Genomic DNA, 18,464 nt, shown 5'->3' on the forward strand with positions numbered 1-18,464 from the left:
GCCTGATTTACAGCCCTCTGCAAACCTGGAGTAACCTTGAACGCGAGGTGAAGGACGGGATGGATGGGGGGACAGCCGTGCCCGGTGTGCCTGTGCCCTCTGGTGGTGCCGGACAAGGAGAACACAGGGCAACAGTCACACAGAATCCCATGAGAACCACCATCGTGAGGCCTAATGCTGTTTTCTACTCTGGCTGTACCTCTTTTTCTTTCCCCTCTCTCTTGCTGCCCTTCAAGGCAGTGCCAAAGGTGGTCCTTCATCTCTGTTGGAACCTGAAATCTTTCCTGTGGTGCAGAAGAGAGGGCAAAAAGCAACCTTGGGCTGGTTCAGAGCAGAAGCTGCTTTATATTCCCAAATAAAGTCTTGAGTGGTTTTTCCTTCCAGGTAATTTCACTGAATCACAGAATGGCTGGGGTTGGAAGGGACATTAAAGCCCACCCAGTTTCACCACGGACTGGTTGCCACCCACCAGACCAGGGTCCAACCTGGCTTTGAGCAGATCCATGGACAGAGACTCTCCAGATAGCCTGAGCCAGGGCCTCATCATCCTCACGCTGAAGGTCTTCCTAATATCTGATCTAAATCTTCCCTCTTTGAGTTTCCAGCCATTATCCCTGGGTTCTGTCTCTACACCCCCTGATAAAGAGTCCCTCCCCAGCTTCCCTGTAGGCTCACTTTCGGTACTGGTAGGCTGCTATAAGGTCTCCCAGAGCCTTCTCTAGACTAGACACCAGCTCTCTCAGCCTATTCACAGAGCTCATCAATTCCAGCTGCTGGGCAGCCTAGAGTCCAGTGGAAACACAGCTGCATTTGATGCTTAAGTTACCCTTTGGCCCTCCCCAAGCCCCACAGAACACAGTCACCTCAGCATTAGAGTCAATCACAGCTCAGAGAGGGGAGGAAGCTGAGACGTCCACTGGGAAAACAAGTTATTCCTGCGCTGGCTCAGAAGAGTATTTTGCTGCAGCCCAACTTGACCTTCCTTTTGGCAACTGAGTGCACACACACACACACACACACCCCTCAGCCAACCTAGAACTGCAGCCAGACCTTTGAGGAGGCCAACAGCAAGTGTTTATTTTTCCTTCATTAAAGGTGCAACCATCCTGTTGTTAACGGAGTGACTTCATATTAATTTTCAAATTGTTCTCAATGCTTTGTTTTAAATGTAAGACAACCTCATACAATGCATTTCTCCAACTCCTTTTATCTCAAAGTGCTTTACAAAGTGACACTGAGGGGAAACAATCTCCCAAACCACCTCCTACACAGAGATCATCCCATCCCCAGTGCTATAATGTAGCCACATCTGTTCGGCAATGTAGCAGCCAATGGCACAGGATGACATGCAGAGATTAAAAGGTCAGGGGGAGCAGACACAAGGCAAATGTCAGGGATAGGACTGACCTGAAATCTGCAGCTGAGGAAAAGACATTTCTATTTTCTCTATGTCAAAAGCTGATGTCTAATTGACACAGGTCTGAAAATGCCAATAAACCAGATGCAGATTCTTACGCAAAGATGTATTTTCCAGGCTTCTACTCCACATTTGAAATACATTGCTTCAGTGAAGAGCAGCTGATGCATGCACTCATCCAGATGGGGTGACGAGAGGCACTCAATGGTAGGGGTAAAAGCAGAACTAAGGTGGTAACAAACGGGGCCTGCAGGTCAGCCATGTCTGAGCTGGACTCAGTTCTTCCCTCTCCTGAACAAAACCACAGCAGCTCAGTTTTCTTACAGCAAAGGCAGAAAGTTCCCACTGTGGCATAGGATGGAACTTAATGGAGTGGGTGGTGAATGAGAAAGGGCTACACCAGCTACAACACTGTTAGGTCAGTTCTGTACAGACAAGCCTGAGCTACAGCTGGCCTCCACTTTCCAAAAGCTGTAGTGATATCCTTCCCAGTACGTTTTGAAGCATACAGCCACATCTCTCACATCTGTGCAAAAATACCTCAAGTTTCCTCATTGGGTATGGCAGCCTGAGAGATACTGGGTTTTCCAAATGGACATGCATCTTTAAGTCTAGTGTTAGAGCAGAGAGGGAATCCCTTGGCCTCAAGGCTGTACCCAACATGAGCATGTTCCTTCTGGACATAAAGAACTTGCCCTGGGACTATGGTTTCCATCTAAACAGTGTGAACAGTACCCACATCTATCCTCAGAGTAGGAACAAAACAAAGGCATTTGTCTGTGGGTGAGGTTTGTATCTAGGAGTACCACGAGGGATTTCCGCACCAAGAACGTGCACATGGTAACATGCTAACAAGGTCTGCCTGTGCCTATGACAACAACAGCAGATTCTCAAGGCTGGGAGAAAATATCCAGCACTGAGTGCAGCCAAGCTGTGGCCAGCTGCAAATTATGCAATTTCCCTACTTGCTTCCTTCTCCCAGAGGTCCCAGGTGCACAGTTCTGGCCTCAGCCCCAGTTGTTCCCCCTAGCTGGATTACAAGCACCCAGCACCAAATCCCAAGCTAAAAACAGAAACCAAACCCCCTGTGACTCAGCTGGAAGAAAGATTCTCTCGCAGGTTTCAGCAGCCTCCACCCCAAAGAATGAGTGGAACGGACAGACAGACTGCCAGCATCTGTCCTGAAAGACTTGCTTACTAAGAAGGGAGCCCAGGACTCCTGCTTTGCACAGGGCTGGTCTCAGACTAAGCTAAAGGAGACTGTATATAAAAAAAAAAAGTTTAAAAATAATGGATATACACTGCATATCTCCATAAAGGACAGTCTGTAGACAATCACCCCTGAGCAGCCAGGACCAGCCCAGCTCTCAGAGGGTAGCTTGGCAGCTGCATTCCAGTCACAGTGGGAGGAATGGGACAGCCAAAGGTACAACTTGTGCTTTTTGCTCCATGATCAGCATCAGGCATAGGGAGGGAGAGAAGGAAGCAAGGCCACTGCTGGAGAGGCACTGCATTCATCTGTTTGGCAGACCACAACTGATGAGTCCTTCATACAGGAGCAGTTTCCTTCCAAGCTCAGGCTGCTGCTTACATCTCAGTGGGATAAAACCCAAGTTTGGCCAGAGACATCTCCCTCCGGAGTCGCATCACTTCCCAGTACATCAGTTCCACTGAAAAATAAATTAAAAAAAAAAAAAAGGAAAGAAAAATGAAAAAGTAGGAAAAAAAAAAATCAGTAAGCAAGGCACAGTTAGACCCCCACCTCATCTTACACTATGCTTTCACTGCAACCTGACAAAGCTCACCCCTAAATTGAGGGAAGCAGATATGCCAGAGGGTCCAGCATAACTGGCCCAGCAGATCACCCCTTTACTGGCTCTGCCTCAGGATATAGCTTTCAAGAAACTGCTGAGCAAGGAATGGGTGAAGCTGTTCCTCCTGCTCACATCTCTTCTTTGCCATTTAACTATTTCTCAAAGATCCAGTGAGTTCAGGGTATCCCATCCCAAGCCGGTCACACTCCTGTCATGCTGAGTAAGGCCTCAGAATTTTTCCCACTGGCCCATCAAAGGCCCCACTGCACCCAGTTGCTTCCCCCCTCTTACCATCTTGCCTCACCAAGCCCTGCTGGATATAGCGAATGTATGTGAAGAAGTTGCATACTGCTGTGATCTGAGGGATAGAGGAAAGAAAAAAAGAAAAAAAAAAGGTGTCAGCTACAGAACTGGAGCACTCCTGGTGCTCAGCATCTGAGAAATGGTACTACATATCACCAGATACAATGAGATAAGAAGAAAGCTGTTAACCTAAGTTCCAGGTATCTGCAATACCATACCAGGATATTGCACTACCCACAACATACACATCACGAGACAGAAGTAGTCACTACTGAATGCAGTAAAATCCACCAGCCAGCACTTAAAGAGCAAAAAAATCACAGTGTTTTATAAAGGAGGATTAAAAATCAATACAAATCAAATTCCTGTAATTAATAAGAACATGGAAGTGAATGCATAGCAGATAGATGGCCTGAAAGAGCACAACATAGCACAATTGAGACAGGTCTGGAGATCCCCACTCTATCACTCTGAACGAGAGCCAGCCTAACGATGAGAACAAACTCAAGCTCCATAGGTCTCTGTCAGTTTGAGTGCTGGCCCAAGAATTCTTCCATCTCAGAGCCCAGAACAGTCCTGGGAAAGGTGGAATACTCACCCTGGCCCTACAGGATGGTGAAATGTAATAGTAATTCCCAGAATCCCCCAGCATGATGCGGTGTTTGCAGGTCCTGGGGAGGCCACTTAGGGCACACTTCCTGCAGGCAGAGAAAGAAAAAAAAACAGATCAGGCTATAAAGCAACCTCATGGCACAGCAGTATAGATCCCCAGGAGGTGAAAGGCAGAGCTCAGAAGTAAGACTTGTGTCAGTGAGAATTAAGAAAAAGAAAAACCAACCAAATGCAGCTGGTAATTAGCCTTTTAACCCTAGAAAGATTCCATAAATAGCGAGTTTAGGAGACCTTAAGCTAAAAATCTGGTAACATGAATTATCACATGCTCAAGCAAACCAAGGCATTATCCTTGGCACATCCACAGAAAGAGGTGAGGACAAAGCAGAGTATAACTCATGCCCTCTGGGCTCTGCACATCTTCACCAAGCAAGGTTTTTACTGAAGGAGAATTCTGTCCAGGTGTCTCAGTTTTCCTGGTGGGATACATAGATGCCAGCTGTGGACCAAATCTGGTTTCAAAACAGATGTTCCGGTGTTTAAGCATAATCACCCCCCCCTGCTGGCAAGACACTGAACTTCATCCAAACTTGTCACCTTTCTTCAATACCCTCCAACATGGCATGCAAGGTGTTCCTCGAGGTGTCCCTACATGGGCTTCACACACCACACAACTGGGAAACGTACAACTCTGCCACATCACAGGAAAACACACCCAAGGGAAGCTGCTAACCTGGTAAGTGTTACATTTAAAATGAAATGAGATCTCTTCTGAGCTACAAGTGGAAGCTAACAGGTATTCCACAGGGCTTAAAGCTTTTGTGTCACACTTTCTCATCACCAACAAGCACAACCCCCATTGTCTCATTCTGAGAACTGAAAACAAGCTGCAGCTTGGCTCCTCTTCCTTATTTCAGACTTGAAAGCCAACAGGAATAACTTTATGCTGACTTCAGGAGGTTTTGGATATGGTTTCAGATCCCTAAGAACAAGCCAATCTCTTTCTGCGCTAGCATGGAAAAGTTCAGCCTCACTACTTTAGAGATTTCAGACAAAGCAATAAAAAAGTACTCTTTTCAAGACAGCACGGCTCCCAGAAAGATGATGAAAAGATGTGATCAGCAAGGACGCAGCATGCCTCTATTTTTTTGCCGTTTCCTTCCATTATTGTGAAGATGAACGGTTCCCAGTACCAGCCAGCAGCCTGCCCTTCACCATCACTTAGCAATAAAGCAGAATTTGTTGCTGCACTGCCATTACCATGGCTCCCCAGAGATCTAATGCCTGCACGGCTGGAAGAGGGACATCATTCCTCAGCTGCACAAGTTACTCTGGGAGCCGTGGAAGATGACTACACGCAAAGGAGCAGACGTTCCAAAAGGCTTCAGAGAATGCCTTGGTGCTTGCTTTCCACTGCCATCAAGCTCAGCTGCTGCCTGCCTAGACTCCTGAAAGCAGTGCACTGAACTCTGTACCATAGGGTGAAAGGCACCCAAGCTTTCTTCTTTCTGCTCCACAGCACAACCAAAGGTGCCACAAAACCTTGCATTTTTCATCCAGGGGACAAACCAAATCCATTTATTACCAAGAGAAAGATTCCTTAACACCTAGTCTGGGTGGAAATTAAACAGAGTTAAAGAGTTAGGTTAGTTCAGCTCTAGCCTCAAAGCTGCTAAATCACACTAAACTAGTAACTTGTTAACAGATTAGCCACCCTTGATCACTTCTAATAAATACTTTACAGTTTGTGATTGGAACACACTGTGAAGAGGGGAAAAAAAAAAATCAAAAGGGAACCAGCAAGGATAAACACAGGATGGGTTGGTCCTGGCAGAGCCCTGACACATGCTGGGGGAACAATTTGTGCAGAGATGAGAGAAAAATGCAGAAGAGCGGAGACGGAAGCCTACACATGAGCAACATTCATTACAGGAATACCATTGCCTGGAAGGTGCTCTGCTTGAAGAGGAGGGGGAAGAACTAAGGACCAGAGCCTCAACTGAAACCGAATTCAATAACTGAAAGTCCCCTGTGTACTCTGAAAGATGATTCCACTTCTGCCAGCATTCCTCTTCCTTGAAACAATCTAAGCTGTTTGTCACGGCAAATACAGTCACAGCATCAAGTGAAGAAGATTATATACATGCAGCAAGGAGCAAATTCTTCTGACCTAGGCTCAGAAGAAGCCTAGGAGCACCAACAATGTTAGCAGTGCAAGGTGAGTTCAGGGATCACAAGACACAAGAACATGAGATAATGCAGCTCTGACTTAACTCCTGCACCCTATGTTACGCACAAGCCTTCGGAGAATATTAAAGCAGTTTCTCTCTTAAGAAGGAAAAGAAAGCAAATAAAACTTCTGAACCAAGGACACTAACACATTACTAAATTATCTCCCAACTACTCAACTGCAGTGTACCCAAGAAGAATTACATCAGCTGGTGAAGAGTTCAGAAAGCAGAGCTCAACAATCACTGATCTTGGGCTAGAAATACGCTTAGCTGAGCCCTGGTACCTGACTGAGCCAACTCCACGAGGCAGTGAGAGAAAACCAGCAGCAAAAAGGGGGACAAGAACAAGAAAGGTTCCTTACTTTGGCCCACCAGAGTCCTCTGCTGACACCTTCACCACAGGCAGCATCTGGGAAGCAACAGGCTCAATGGTGAGTGTGTTCTGCTCCACAGCCACTCGCACCAGCTCAGACAGCTGCAGCAAAGAGAAATGACTGCAAATACAGATGTGCAAAGGTCACCTCCCTAAAGGTGCACCTTTGGTGTCACCAGACTGTGCAGTTTCTGTCCTCAGTTTTCAGCACTCACCTCCTGCTTAGTAAAGTCCAGACAAGGTCCTACATCTTCTCGGTAAATTCTGTCCAGGAAGGAGCAGGATTTATCCAAAGTTGGAGATTCCTTCCAGGACTGGAACTCGGCAAATAAAATGGAATCAATCTGCAAAAAATGTCCAGGAGAAGAAGGAAGACAGAAGGTAGGTAGAGGGAGAGATACCATGTCTGAAGATAACTGTTACTGCACAGCAGTCTATACAACATCTACTTTGGCATCTAGAAAGGTTCAGATATCACAGAAGTGTCTGAGGAAAGCTCAGGATCTCTCCAAGGATCTTTTGTCTCCCACCCATTTGCAGTTCTCTGACAGACCCATCCAGCCAAGGTGGGCATATTCTGCCAGAAATCTGCAGAGATCCATCTCTCCCACCTTTGTCCAGGACAGAGCAGTGCCACTGCTGAAGGAAAGCCACCACACAACTGCTGAACAGACCAAGTGCCCATGGCAGAAACGAGAGCAGCCGATGGCAAAGTACAGTGGTAATGACACCCACACCCAGAACACTTTTCTTAAGAACTGACTGCGATAGAAAAGGATGAATTGGAGGAAAAAAAAAAAGAAAAAGAAGCTATTAATATCAGCAGGAGTACATTCAGTGAGACCAAATAACAGAGTGTGCCAGCCCTTTAAAGGCCACTCCAACTCAGAACTCCAGTGTCTAGGGAGTTGAGAAAGTCACGGGAATTCTGGGCAATCACACTGGCATGCAGGGACAAGTGGAACATCAAACCAAGAGTGGAAATAGCTGTGCTGATCGCAATGCTTGCTCACGAACTTTTACAGATGGGCTTGCAAGAATTATCACTCCTCAGCAACTCAGGGACTCAAGGACAGGGCTTGCCCCAACCCCTTGACTAGCAGGAAGGTTGATCCCTTCTACACTGCCTGACTGGAAATACTTCAGTGCTGGAGACTCTCTGGAACAGTTATTTAAACCCCAGGCCCGACAGGGCAACTGTTCAAAAGGCCAGCAAATCCTGTTGAAGATGCTGAAAGGAAAAACAGAACTACAAAAACATGCCAAACAATACAAAAAGCAAGAAGGAATGAAACAGAAGGAGGTCTGAGATCTAGCACACTTGCTGTATGCTATGGGGACCGCTCACCTCGCACCAGCAGACAGCTTCAGAGCCACAACATGGAAAAACAAATTCAGGAAAACAAACAAAACAAAAATGGAGGTTAGCATAAAAGGAAGCTAGAACTGAAAGGCTGAAAGTGTGAGAGTCGGATGGGTCCCACCCCTCTCCAATACTGTCCAGTACAGTTACCTGCCGCAAAGGTGAGGAAGCATCTGCCCCCAGTGCCTGCCAGCCTGGCTCATAGGTGAAGTGGATAGCCTTTCCAGGGATGATACAAAGGAGCAGAGAGAGGAAAGCAGGCACCCCAGACTTTGAGGCAAGAAAAAGAGACAGACAGTGAAGGAACACATTTAGAGTGACAGGCAAGAAAGGGAGGTAAAAAACCATAACAATACAGAAGACACAGGCAGAGGCTCAAGGCTTCTCTTTCAGGGAACTAAGAATGATGCTCAAGGCATCACAGGGCCATAAACTACACCTTTCAACTTCAGTTTGCGGTGCTAAAATGGAACAGAAATACTGCAACTTCTAGGCACAATTTAGGATGAGACATGTTTTCCACAAAGCACCAAGGAATGCCAGGTTCCCTCATACCACCTCTCATGTGGGCCAGTAAACGACTTGACAGGAATGGTAACCATTAGGAGAGCACAGAGAACATTAGAAGATTAAAATCATTTTTTTCCTAGCACTCAAATTAGCTTCTAGCCAACAAAGTATTTGACTGCAACTTCCAGCATATCTGGTTTGCTCTCTGATCAAGAGAAACAAGTACAGCAGGGCTTTGCAGTTGCTGAACTAATTTTTCCTTTGGTTTTCTTTTGGTCATAGCCTTTGCTCCTCTTGCCTGTGAAGAGAGTTAAAGGTGTTATTGCTACAGCCCTCAAGACAATAACTACAGCCAATACTCATCCAAAGCAGCAACAACAGCACTACACAGAAGTTAGCAAAGTAAATCCACTGAAATTGCCAACGGCGTTGCCAGCACAGTCCTTCTGTTAGGTGAAAGTATTAATTTCACCCGCTGCCCTTCTGCATACACATTCTCTCACAAGCCAAATGACCAGGCCTCTCCACATGCTCTCAACAATTTTTCATGACAGAAGCCACAACTCCAAAAAAAGTCATCAGGGAAACATACTCCTACAGCACATTTGCCACATTCTCATTCTCCCTGATCAAGTGCCACGGCCTGTCTCCTTTCTGCTCTTCAGGGTAGCTGTGCACACATCTGGCCAATGGATAGTTCCCAGCCAGAAGCTGCTAGCAGGAAAAAAAAAAAAAGAAAAAAAAAAAAAGCATTACACTCATGGTCACATGTAGGTCTTGTAGGTCTGTTTAATGAGGGGATTAAACAGGGTTTGGTTGAAAGATATTCACAAATTCTTTGTTGCCTTATCTGAACAGTTCCTCCCAGTGCGAAAGGCGAACGTTAAATATATGCTTTGCAGGAGGAGAAAGAACAGTGGCATGCCCAAGAACAGAGAACAAGAGATGTTGATAGAAGATAGTGGAGGAGTCTTGGAGCCCAAACCCAGGCTGTGATCATTGGAAGTCAAACCAGTTGGAAAAAAAGAACAAAAGCAAATCACGTCAGAACAGGTAGCAGACTGAATTGCCAAGATGCATCAGAACAACTGCTCAGCAACTCCCAACACATCCATTGTCAGCACTGCTAACTCCTGGGTCTGTCCATGCCCTCCAGGGGTCCCTCAGCTCCTTCCTCTAGCATTGTCCTAATGCAGCTTTGAACTTTATTCCCAGAAGTGGAAATCTCCACAAATAGAAACCCTCCAGAGTTTGCCTCAGCACAGTTTAGGGAACAAGCCAGACTACTGCATGGATTGCTTCCCTCAGTCAGAAGCCAAGCAAAACTTCTTAAGTACAGCAACAGCAGTGGCTCCGAGGCTGGTGCAGCGAACGGCCCTCACCCACCTCTTTGCACTCACGACTGACTGGTGCTGGAGTCGCACTCTGGCTGATGGCTGTGACGATTGCACTGCTGGTGCTCTTGTTTCGCCCATGGCCTTTCCTGAAGACGGCTTTAGAAGGGCTCTGGAGCTGGGGGTGTAGCTCCCAGTTTGGAGAGGAAGGTGTGGAGGTGATCACAAGCGTCTTCAGAGCTGTTACCTCTGCCTGCAGCATGTCGATCTGAGAGAGATGAGGCAAGAGTCAACAGCACCTTCAGCATCTGCTGAACTTGCTGCACTGCGCCCAACACTGTAAGGCCACAGGGAAACAGCTACAAGCCTGCTCATGAAGCCTTCTCCTCATTCTCTCAAATGCCCACCATCAGCCAAAATTTTAAAGAGGAAAACAAGAACTAACGGGGAATCTATCCCACTGCTCCTCAGTCTATCTTGCCCCAGGCTCTTTTTAGACACAATAACCCAGAAGTAATTTCACTTTCCAAGATGGAACCGATCCAGCAGCCCTGTGATGCACCCTCATCAGCTCTTTTCACACAGCCATAACAATTAAGCAGCAGATTGCTTCTACATGGTTCCCCTCACATCCTTTTCTCTAAGAGGAGGAGGTGATCAGCAGCATCTGCTGGAGAGGGAGCAGGCACTTCACCCTCCTCTAGGAAACCAACTGGCCATGGCCAGGCTGGGCCAGGGCTGCACCAACCCTGCAAAGAGATCAAGCCACAGAGAGCGCAGTTCTCACCTTTCCCCATGCCTCCTTCAGCTGCTTCTCTGACGCCGCCTGTTTTGTGTTTGCTTCTCTCACCATCTTGTGTGCCTCCTGGACCAGAAAGAGTTTTAGTCTGCCTGGGGCAGCCCTATCTCATACAGACAATGGGGCCAGCCAAAGCTCTGCCATGTCTCATGCTCTGTGCAAGCAAGCAGGAGTAGACATCACTGCCACATCCAATTGTTTTACTCTAACAGATGTGAAGAACTTTGCCCCCCAGAATTTCCCAGAAAAGGGCTCTCAGTGCCAGGGCCTGGAGTGTATCCCCTTCCCAGGAGCACAGCTGGATAAATGTAAGTTTATCTGCTGAGTCCAAGGTTATCTTTTCCAATCGTAAGAGGCGCTGCAAAAAAAGCCAGAAGAAAGGTCCTGCCCCTCTTGCCCTTGGGATATGCTTTACAGCTAAGGTTTTAATGTTGGCAACCACCCATGCTAGATCATAACTGTGTAGTCCAATACTTCTGCGACTGATTCAAACGCACTGGCTTAGCTTCCTGGCATGACTTCAGATGTGGGTCACCACTGCAGACTTGCTGGTTCATCGCAGGACTGTTTCTGACTCTGATAACTGTCTCTGGCACAGATTCCCATCCAGACTCACTGATCCACATTCTGGTTCCTCATTTAGTCACTGCCCTGCTGCACTTGCCTGAATTGTTACTGCACTCTGTTCCTACCTCCTCCATGGAGCAGCCAGCCCTCACTGCTCTGAGCACAGCTGCAGCACAGCAGCAGGAGCAGTAGCTCAGGTGGGGACTAAACTTAGAAGCACATCTCACAGGAAGGGGGAGGTGGGTGGTATCAGTCCCAGTGAGACCACAGCACTGCCTGGAAGCACTCTGCCCAAGGCCACCAGGTGAAGGAGAAAGCCCTCAGCTGAATTTCTCTGAGTTCACCTTACACTCAGCAACAGCCTGTGTTTCACAGCTACAGCTGAGTTTTGGCTTTCCTCACTGTCCAGTCAGATCTACAGATTAAAGCTGTTGGTAAATGGGATCATGGGATCTCATCTCATCAGCTAGAGCTTGACAAGAATCAAATTAACAACAACAAAAAAATTAAACCAAAACAAACAAAAAAACAAAGCAGATGCTGTTCAGACACAGGAGAGGGCCAGGGAGCCATGCTCACCTCCAGCTCTGGGCATCCCTATGTCTGGTTTCTCTTAGGTTTGCAACCACGGAACCTGCTGTTCTCTTTATGTCACCCCACAGCTGCTAGTAGGGGAAAGGAACATATGCAAATCCTCCCCAGAAGCAAGCACCAGCCCCTGGGAGGGTCTGCTTGCAGCACTGTTCAGCATTCCAAATGTGAACGAACAACAGGGACTGAGGAAGCTGTGGGAGGTAACACGAATACGGCTGGAAGTTCAGAGAAAGCCTACCTCAAAGGAACTGGAAGCAAGCTTAGCTTAAGAAATGATGGGAAAAGGAAGAGGGTGGTACCTCAAACAGGCTAGCTGTTAACTCTTCTAGTTCCTGCTCCAGCTGTTCTCTGACTTTTGACAGTCTCTCACATTCTTTGTCCTTCAGCTTCAGCTCCTGTTGAGGAAATTGGAGAGGGATGCATGAGCTCCTAGCAGGCCCCAGCAGTGCTGACACCTGCCTGGCCTTACCCACCAATCACTCCCTTTCCTCCCTACCCCTGAATGGATCCCAGGCCTGAGACTCCTGACACAGGACTCCATGCCACCAGAAGCATCCCTCCACAAGCTGTAGCAGGCTTTTCACACTGGAATTGCTCACTTATCATTAGGCTCCTTAGAATCATCAAGGTGGCAAAGACCACTAAGATCAACTAGCCTAACAACTAACCCATGCTCGTGACTGCTACAGATCATGTCCCTCAGTGCTTCCAAGCTCAGCCCTTCTCATAGGCTCCGGGCTTTACCTTTTGTGCTTTGTGCAGCTCTTCCTTCAGAAACTCAGAGCCCTTTTCCCGGATCTCCACCGAAGAGCTGCGGAGACGCGAGACGTTGCGCTGCTCAGTGGACTGGCTGTCATCCCCGCTGCCTGCATTCTGGCATCCAGTCTCTGGCTCCTTCTTGCTGCCTTTGGACAGAGTCAGTGGTTTCCAGTATCCCACAGCTGGTTGCTCCTGGCCGTCTTCCTCAAAATGGGTCTGGCTGTAGGGAATCAGCATAGTGAAAATTTCTGTGGGAGTGATCAGCAAACCTGCCAGGCTGAGAAACAGCCTCGGAGGCAACAGCAAGGCAAGCCAGGCTGGGTTCTCCCAACATTTCAGGGAGGCTGAGTAGTACTGCACTGAACAGGACATTGTGCTGCGCAGTGCAGTGAGCTGTGCTGTACCTCCAGGCTCCCAAGAGCACAGGAGCAAAGCAGGGAGGGCGATGGCATACAAAGAAACTGGCTTAGAGGACCTGCTTTGTGTCCCGGAGCAGCACCAGCTCCTCTGCCCACAGGCTGGGCCTGTCTGCCCTCTGCAGAATTTCTAGGGAGGTAAGTCCTAAACAAACCATCTTCTCACAACCAGTTCTTCAAATAGAGACTGGAAGAGCTGAGAAATTTAACTAGAATAAGCTGCTTGTGCACAAATATTGTTATGAGCATGGTTAAACAAGCCGTTCACCAGACACCTCGTACTGCCCTCTCCTAAATACAAGCCAAGCTCAGGAAGGATATTTGTCAAATTTATTTGCTCTGGGTGTGAGCAAATGAAGATGGTGAACATCCATCCATTAGTTTCAGCTCTGAAGTCCCTCACAGCTCAGACAGACTCTAAGCAAAGACTGAAGGCAGAGCAGACATGCAAATTTCAGAACTTGGTCATTTCTCTTCTCTTTCTTCTTAGAAGAGCCCAGATATGCATGCAGATATATTCCCTACTGGATTACTTTGCGCTTTTGACATGAAATCCTTTCAGAACAGCAACAGAGAGGAGACAGTGGTCCAAAGTAATGAGCTGGGAGGAAACCTTTGCTATGCTGGGATCTTCAATAATCACACCAAGTACAGTCTGAGCTGCCCGCACTCTGGTAAGAAGGGCTAGTTTCTCAACAGCTAAGTACTGCCTCACAGTTAGACAATTCTTTACACACAAAACATCAGTAGGCAAAGCAAAGTTTTAACACCTCCTGGTTTTGCCCTTCCCAAATGGCACATCTCAGACATTTAACTCAGGACAAAGCAGGACAACTAAACACAGCTACCCCAGGAGTGTCATTCTTGAGCATTTTTAGAGAAAAACAGACCACAGCTGGCTTACTTAGTATTCCAGCAAACACTCCATCGGCCTAAGTCCAGGGACACTGCTCCCCAAACCACAGGAGGAACAAGGAAAAAAACAGTACAGCTTCCACATTCCACAGCAATACAAAGACCCTGACCCTCTTCACTGCAGACCCAGACTTCAACCCCGCAGGCCAGAAGAGGCTGGGTAGGTTTTGCAGCTGCTGGGGTGTTACAAGAGGAAAACATACACCTGAATGCCTGTCCACGTGGCAGAATGTGTGGTCTGCCTGCTGTCTTCTGCAAAAAACCACAGGTACCACAGAGAATGGTGTGAAAGCGCACAGAGGGAAATCTCTTTGACTTCTGGGATGAGTAAGGGCACGGAACCATCCATGATGCCATCCCACACAAACTGGACAGAACTGGGAAAGGGCAACATGCAGTCAGCTTCATAGATTTTGCTGACTTCTTTGTAGAGCAAGAACAAGTGAGAGAGCATCAGCAGTACTGGAAGGTAGGAAAAGATTCAGAAGAACTGTTGACTTGACCTGGTTTTACTGGGAAGATGTATAAGGAACTCTTTCTGGTGATAAATGACATTTGGAAGTATAAGAAATAACAGAAAGGCGCACCTTGGGGAGGGAAAAGGACAGACAGCACTGCCACACAAAGATAATTCATCTGAAGCTACTCAGCACGCTGGAGCTGCTGATAAAAACACCATATACGTGTGTGGATGCATAGATCTGAGTGAGCTAGTCATGACCAATGGAAACACCCACGCATCTAACTTTAAGTGCAAGAGAGAGCATGCATGGTGCACACTGCATGGTGTTCAGACAGCACAGCACTCGCTGGAGTTAGGCTGCTCTCCAGACACATGTGGGAAATCAGAGAAAGGTCACAGAATCACAGAATCGTAGGGGTTGGAAGGGACCTCCAGAGATCGTCGAGTCCAACCCCCCTGCCAAAGCAGGTTCCCTACACCAGGTCACACAGGTAGGCGTCCAGGCGGGTCTTGAATATCTCCAGAGAAGGAGACTCCACAACCTCCCTGGGCAGCCTGTTCCAGTGCTCCGTCACCCTCACTGTAAAGAAGTTCTTGCGCACATTGGTGCGGAACTTCCTATGCTCCAGCTTCTGGCCATTTCCCCTTGTCCTGTCTCCACACACTGCAGAAAAGAGTCTGGCCTCGCCACTTTGCCCCCCACACCTTAGATATTTATAGACCTGGATCGGGTCCCCTCTCAGTCTTCTCTTCTCAAGGCTAAACAGGTCAAGATGGTCTACCACATCACTTACCTAAAGAGCGACATTGCTACGCAACGAGGAGCTCTCCAAGGGCTTCACTCAGGAAGGGGAGGTATCGAGCAAAGCAACGACCCAATGGAAAGGAATGAAGACCATCATGGGAAGGTGGAGACTTGATGAAACCAATTCATCCTCGCCACACGAAATCAGGGGAGGTTCTCTGCAATGGATCTGCCACGAAGCAGGGAGAGCATTCCAAACAGAGGCGTTCGTTCAATAGTTAAGTTGTATTTCAAATGGCACCGTGGAAGCCCCTCCTGCAAAGATCAGAGGGGCAAACTGCAGCGAGCGCATCGTTCGTGGACTCCTGCATTACCCGGGAAGCTCACTAGGAGGGCCCCAGCAGGACCACCCGCTGTACGGCCAGAAGGGGACAAGAAACAGAGCAGAAGGAGAAACCAGAACCAAACAGCTGCAAAAGAAAGCGAGGGAAAGGGACACCGCAACAGCCCGCTTCGCTGCGAAGAGTCCAGATACTCACACGGAACAGGAGGGGAGAAAAGAGATAAGAACCGTTTACCTCGTGACTAGAGCTCTCAGAGGAAAGTTATCTGTGCAGAGAGAGGTGTGCTGCTGGGCTGCTGCCACCGGGAAGAAGGCAGGAAGGCACGGCGGTCCCGCAGGCAGAGCGGTGCCGGCCGCCGCCGCCGCCCCGACAGCACCCGAGGGAGCGGTGCACCTGCGCCCGAATCCCATGGGCCGCGCTCCTCGGAGCCGGGTCGTATCCTACCGGTCCCCCAGGCGCACAAAAAAGGCAAACGTGGAGAAAACTAGAGGAGAACCGAAAAAGCCCAGCGCAGCAAGCAAAAAATAAAAAAAAAAAAAAAAAGCCGAGCACAGCACAAACCTTCTCCAGTTGAATTCCGCAGAAAAAGCCAAACAAAAAAAAAAAGTGCAATGTCGGCAGTTTTCCAGCTTCCTGCCGAGCCGACCCCGCGGCTTCCTGCGGATCTGTGCACGGCCGCTGCCTGCGGGCTGCCGCCCGTCCCGCGCCGGGAGCGCCGGCTGACAGCGCTGCGTGGCGCACGGCAGCCCGCACGGACACGGCGCACCTCCGCACGGACAGCCCCGCAACGACACCCGCCCGAAGCCCGCCGCCCGCACACCTACCCCCGCCTCATGCTGCGCGCCGCCGGCGCCTCACGGCGGCGGAGGGGACGGAGGAGGAACGCCCGCCGCCGCCATTCCCGCAGCCCGCCCGGCTCCGCGGGGCCGCCCCGAGGGGAGGGGGCAGTGCGAGGCGCCACGTGACTGCAGCGCGGCCCCGCGGGAGGGCGCGTGCGCGCCGCCGGCCGTGCGCCGTGCTTGGGGGGGCGGTGGGGTAACTGCGGGCTCGAGGCGGAGGCCGCTCTGTCCCTGAGCACCGCATCTGCCTTGACCTTGAACGCCTCCAGGGATGGTGACTGCATCGCTTCCTGGGCAGCCTGTGCCGCTGCATCGCCGGTCTTTCTGTCAATAAATGTTCCCTAATATCCAACCTGGACTCCCCCGGCGCAGCATGAGGCCATTCCGTTATAAGACGTTATTACAGCCTTGTCCCACCCGGGCACTAGGATCCAAGTGACTACAGAAGGCAACTCGTGCTCTGAGGTCCCAGAGCAAAATGTCTGAGAAGGCCACCTCCGTGGCTGTAACCTTTGCTATCTGCAGGGAACTTTTGTGAGGAAGGGGAGATCTGCAGCTCTGCAGGCAGCACCACAGCAACTCAGTGGTAATTATTAACTCCCAAGGCCTGGCTGGCAGAGATGGAGGGTCCTAGGATTGAAAAGGCAGAATTGCTTCCGGAGTTCAAAAGGCAGCAAGAGAATGGCTCCAGCCAGTCTGTCTGATGGAGGGCTTCTAGGGTGGGAGGCAGTTACAAGAGCCAAACCTCCCAGTCACACTCACTGGTGGGCCAACGAGCTGCAGGCACTGCTTCCAGGAATGATGAGCCTTGCAGCTGTTAAGATTACAAACCAAGGGACACCGGGCTGGGAGGACACTGAAACTGCCGAGCTCTGCAAACCCACGGGAGAATTCACCAGCAAACATTAAGCTGGACCAGGCAGTGAATGTAAGAGGGGGAGAAAAAAAAAAAACATTCTGTGAAGGTCAAGAGGAATAGGCGTTATCTTAGATGCTGAAAAGCAGGAGTAGAACCCTGACCCAGCAAACTCAGAGCGGATGTTATTGCCATGAAAATGAGAACAAAAACAAGAGTGTAACACTCCAGGATCCATCCACCCACTCGCTCCCCTCCCTCCAGCCGACCTTAGCCAGCCATGCAGCATGTTTGCTCAACTGGCGAGGAGGGCTCCAGCAAGGCTCCTCTGGGATCGCTGGGGCCAAGATCTCCAATTTCATGGATGAGATCTGCCTTCAGCACCAAACAAACTGCTGCCCATTTATCTGGGTAACCGGGTGAAAGAGGAGACTGAAAAAGCAGAGACAGAAGAGCAGCGGGGCTTGCCAGTGGGGCTAGCAGTGCTGCGTTGCTCAGGCAGATGCAGCCTGGCCCAGTCCTGCTGTGTGTGGCACTGGAAGCACTGCTGACCCCTGCCAGATCTCGGCTGCTGCTCTCCTGCTGACAGCTGCGTTTTTTGGAAGAGCTCAGCCTGGGCCCAGAGGAAGAGACTTCAGGACATGAAAAAGAAGAGCAGCTGGGAAACCTGGAAAGAAAGGAGGACTGTCCAAACTGCACATGGTCCACAAAGAAAGAAATTAGCACACGCTGAGCACCCTTAGCATGCCCTGAGTTCCATGGGTCCCTACTGAGATGGATTTTTCTTATGAGTCCAGCAATGTAAAGGGAAGAGGCCTGAGGGTATTTACAGAAGCACTGACGGCCACTGCATCCTCTCCAAAGGCTCACAGCAAGCTCAAACATCAGTCAGTCTTGTCTGTGAAAACAGCACTTCCTCAGATAGTTTCATTTTTTTAATCATTATTTTTCTTTTTTCTACATCAGATTCCAAGGAAGAGTGTTAGTTTGAAAGAAAACCCCATCAGCATCTATCTTGGCAGTACTGAAAGCAGAGAGCAGGAGAGGGGTTTCACTGAGGCTCAGGCCCCCTTGGTGTCCTGAGAAAAGCACTTGTTCTCTGGCAGACTGTCCCTTTCCCAGAGGCAGCTGCAGCAAATGAATTACAGTCAGCGCAGGGGGAGGGATTCATTTCCCGTCACAGTAACCCAATCTGCACATCTGCAAAATG

The 18,464-nt window shown here is 49.1% G+C and overlaps 1 protein-coding gene across 4 annotated transcripts; it reads right to left on the reverse strand.

Moving 5' to 3' along the window:
* Positions 1–1,187: 1,187 nt before the first annotated feature.
* On the reverse strand, positions 1,188–16,539 carry RAB3IL1 (RAB3A interacting protein like 1). Of its 4 annotated transcripts, XM_090140691.1 has the most exons (12): positions 16,384–16,539; positions 15,265–15,530; positions 12,662–12,896; positions 12,217–12,312; positions 10,745–10,822; positions 10,010–10,225; positions 8,264–8,383; positions 6,966–7,094; positions 6,740–6,852; positions 4,133–4,232; positions 3,523–3,589; positions 1,188–3,087 (listed from the first exon to the last, which is right to left on the reverse strand). In XM_090140691.1, the coding sequence occupies exons 2-12, from the start codon at positions 15,276–15,278 to the stop codon at positions 3,005–3,007; spliced, it is 1,251 nt and encodes a 416-aa protein (XP_089996817.1). In that variant the 5' UTR covers positions 15,279–15,530; positions 16,384–16,539; the 3' UTR covers positions 1,188–3,004. The 4 variants fall into 4 exon arrangements, with proteins under 4 accessions (XP_089996817.1, XP_031464849.1, XP_031464850.1 ...); XM_031608989.2 differs by lacking the exon at positions 8,264–8,383; XM_031608990.2 differs by lacking the exons at positions 8,264–8,383; positions 16,384–16,539 and adding an exon at positions 15,794–16,069.
* Positions 16,540–18,464: the final 1,925 nt, after the last annotated feature.

This window comes from Phasianus colchicus, chromosome 5 (genome assembly GCF_987193195.1).
Source record: "Phasianus colchicus chromosome 5, bPhaCol1.hap1.1, whole genome shotgun sequence".
Classification (NCBI taxonomy): domain Eukaryota; kingdom Metazoa; phylum Chordata; class Aves; order Galliformes; family Phasianidae; genus Phasianus; species Phasianus colchicus.